At 43.3% G+C, this 4,069-nt stretch overlaps 1 protein-coding gene across 1 annotated transcript in view; it reads left to right on the forward strand.

The window, feature by feature from the left end:
- The window catches only part of LOC306869536 (ADP-ribosylation factor-like protein 3), a gene marked incomplete at both ends in the record, with an annotated part of 6,182 nt that continues 2,113 nt past the window's right edge, over positions 1 to 4,069 (forward strand). Inside the window, one exon of the mRNA XM_079416289.1 lies at positions 1 to 144. Coding sequence (XP_079272415.1) covers positions 1 to 144 — 144 coding nt within the window. The remainder of the gene's footprint in view (positions 145 to 4,069) is intronic.

The following is a 4,069-nucleotide window of genomic DNA, read 5'->3' on the forward strand; positions in this document are numbered from 1 at the left end:
ATGATCTATTACTGTAACTCAGGGCCTGCTGTTGGTCTTAAGGAGGCTGAAGAACTCCTGCTGTTGGGTTTGGACAATGTAGGTAAAACCAGCATCCTGAAGCAGCTGGCATCAGAAGACATCAGCCACATCACTCCCACACAGGTGAGTCCGACACAAACGCTCACCTGAGCAGAATAGGTAGCCAGTGCAGAGACTGTAAAATTGGGGTAACATGATCATATTTTCTTGACCTGGTAAGAACTCTAGCTGCTGCATTTTGGACTATCTGTAGCTTGTTTATTGAAGATGCAGGACAAGCAGCTAGCAGTGCATTACAATAGTCCAGTCTAGAGGTCATGAATGCATGAACTAGCTTTTCTGCATCAGAAACAGGGAGCATGTTTCGAAGCTTGGCAATGTTTCTAAGATGGAAGAATGCTGTTTTTGTAACATGGGAAATATGATTTTCAAAGGACAAGTCTAATTTTTTACTTTAGAGGATGTGACGGTGTATCCGTCTAGTTGCAAATTGTAATCCAAGAGATTCTGTGTACTGTTTTTTGGTCCAATAAGTAATATCTCTGTCTTATCTGAATTTAGTAGGAGGAAATTATTGGTCATCCAATCTTTTACATTTTTTACACAATCTATTAGCTTAGTTTAGAAGTTTCATCTGGTCTTGTTGAGATATATAGTTGAGTATCATCAGCATAACAATGAAAACTAATCCTGTATTTTCTAATAATATTACCAAGAGGCAATATGTATATTGAAAATAGCAGAGGACCTAGGACAGATCCTTGTGGTACTCCATACTTTACTGGTGATAATTGAGATGACTCCCCATTTAAATGAACAAAGTGGTAGCGATCGGACAGGTATCTAAACCATCTTAAAGCCTGCCCTTGAATACCAGTATAGTTTTGTAATCGATCTATGAGTATATCATGGTCTAAAGCAGCCTTGGTCTGACGCAAGAAGCAAGTCATTTGTAATTTTAACAAGAAATTCTTCATAAAGATAATTTTTTTGCAAGAAGGAGCACAATTGAGCAGACACAACTTTTTCTAACATTTTAGCCATAAACAGAAGATTTGAAATGGGTCTGTAATTTGCCAGTTCATTAGAATCTAGTTGTGGTTTCTTAATAAGAGGCTTAATAACCGCCAGCTTGAATGGTTTTGGGACGTGACCTAAAGATAACGATGAGTTAATAATATTGAGAAGCGGTTCGTCTGCTACAGGTAACAACTCTTTCAGTAGTTTAGTGGATCTAATAAACATGTTGTTGGTTTAGATACACTGATAAGTTTATTTAGCTCTTCCTGTCCTATAGTTGTAAAGCACTGCAGTTTTTCTTTGGGTGCGATGAATGAAGCTGAAATACTAGACGCAGTAGAATCTACATTTGTTATTGTATTTCTGATGGAATATTTAGATCGGGCGGTGTCTGTTTATTTGTTAATCTAGCCACTGTGCTAAATAAGAACCTTGGATTGTTTTGGTTATTATCTATGAGTTTGTGGATATGCTCTGCCCTGGCAGCTTTTAGAGTCTGTCTATAGCTGGACATACTGTTTTTCCACGCAATTCTAAACACTTCCAAGTTAGTTTTTCTCCATTTGCGCTCAAGATTACGAGTTTCTTTCTTGAGAGAATGGGTATAACTGTTGTACCATGGCGCAGTACGTTTTTCTCTAACCTTATTCAATTTGAGGGGGGCAACAGCTTCTAATGTATTAGAGAAGATAGTGCCCATGTTGCTAGTCATTTCGTCTAGTTCATGCGTATTTATGGGTACACAGAGCAGTTGAGATAAATCAGGCAGGTTATTTGTGAATCTGTCTTTGGTGGCTGGAACAATAGTTCTGCCCGGACGATAACGTGGAGCTATATAATTAATATCAGTAATAGGCAGCATGCACGATACAAGGAAATGATCAGTAACATCGTCACTTTGAGGTACGATATCTATATCGGTAAGATCAAGTCCATGCGATATAATTAAATCTAGCGTATGATTAAAACGATGAGTGGGCCCGGTGATGTTTTGCTTGACTCCAAAAGAGTTTATTAGGTCAGTAAACGCAAGTCCTAACACATCATTTGTATTATCAACGTGAATGTTAAAATCTCCGACAATTAGCAGTTTATCAACATTAACTAGTAGATCTGAGAGGAAATCTGCTAATTCTTTTAGGAAATCTGTATATGGCCCTGGCGGTCTATACACAGTAGCCAGAGCAAGAGATAGTAGAGATTTCTTTTGCATATCTAACAGTGTAACATTAAGCAGAAGTATTTCGAATGAGTTAAACCTCCTGTATCCTGTTTTCTGAGTAACATTGAGAATATCAATATATATTGTTGCCACACCGCCGCCACGACCAGTCTGACGGGGCTCATGTTTATAACAGTAGCTTGGTGGAGTAGACTCATTTAGACCAAAATATTCATTTGGTTTCAGCCAGGTTTCAGTTAGGCAGAGTACATCAAAATTATTATCTGTGATCATTTCATTTACAATAACTGCTTTGGGTGCGAGTGATCTAATGTTTAGGAGCCCAAGCTTTAAAAATTTTTTTGTTAATTTATTTTGAGTTTTTCTGGTTTAATCACGGTCAGATTTTTTGTAGATCCTGCATTAAATTGATATTTTGACCTCGCTATTCGGGGAACAGACACAGTCTGTATAGATTGGACAACGCAAGTACTTCTATTTTTTAAGTGGGTAGAACAAAAGTCATCATAGCAGTTATTTGAGAATTGGCTTACTAGTCAGATGGAGCGTAGCTTCCTGGAGATGTTGTCCGACAGGAGTTCCGCTCCGACTCTGCTGGCGTGCAGGCCATCAGCACGGAAAAGCCTAGGACACTCCCAGAAAAGATTCCAATTATTTACAAAGAGCAGTTTCTGTTCTTTACACCATGACAATAACCATTCGTTTAAAGCAAACAGTCCACTGAGCCTTTCGTGTCCTCGTCGATACGTGGGAAGCGGTCCTGACACGATGATTGTCATCGCAGGCGATGTGCTGCGTACCGTCTCGATCAGGCTCCTGAAGTCCCTCTTCAGTGTCTCCATCTGCCGCAGCTTGGTGTCGTTAACCCCCGCGTGCAGCACGACAGCACCGATGTTCTCGTCGCCCTTCAGGATCGCGGGTATCTGCGCAGAAACATCAAGAACACGAGCACCGGGGAAACAATGAGTGCACTTTACCTTCAGCTATCGTAGCATGGACATGCCGGACGATTGAGTCTCCGACGATCACAGCGTCGCGTTCCGTCTCGCGGAGGGGAGCGAAGCGGTTCCGGGTGGAGATCTCGAAGACCAGAGGCGGCAGAGGGGGAGAGGTCATCGCCCGGGGCCTGGCTCGCGTCTTCCGCTGCTGGTACACCCAGGGTCCGTGGCGTCCCGGCGCCGGAGTGAAGGACATCTGGGAAGATTGCGTCCTGGGTGCACAGGGTCTGTGCAAAGAAACACACGGAGTAGAGGTGGTGGGGATGTTAGAAGCGTGTACTTTACCTTCAGCTAGCGTAGCACGGACGTGCCGGACAATGGAGTCTCCAAAGATCACAACGTCGCGTTCTGTCTCGCGGAGGGGGGCGAATTTGTTCCTTGTGGAGATCTCGAAGACAGGGGGTGGAGAAGTCGTCACCCGAGGCCTGGCTCGCGTCCTCCGCTGCTGCAGCACCCAGGGTCCGTGGTGTCCCGGCGCCGGAGTGAAGGACATCTGGGAAGATCGAGTCCTGGGTGCACAGGGTCTGTGCAGAGAAACACACGGAGTAGAGGTGGTGGGAGTGTTAGCAGCTCTCTCAGCTGGGCCTGCTTCTCCACGGCCTCCAGCTCCAGCTGCACCAAATGCAGCTCGAATGTGTCCTCACCTGCACTCAAAGTTAGACACAAATCCGCCATTAGCAAGTAACAGTGAAACAATGGTAATGTGTGTGAATAGAGTATTAGCGGCAGCCACGCTACCGATGCTAACGGGCTATAAGCTAATAGCAGACTCGAGAAATCAAAATAATTCTAGTGATAACAAGGCACTCTGATTGGTTTTGTTTTAGAATGCTATAGGGGATATATT

This window comes from Barbus barbus, assembly GCF_936440315.1.
Source record: "Barbus barbus genome assembly, chromosome: 5".
NCBI classification, from domain to species: domain Eukaryota; kingdom Metazoa; phylum Chordata; class Actinopteri; order Cypriniformes; family Cyprinidae; genus Barbus; species Barbus barbus.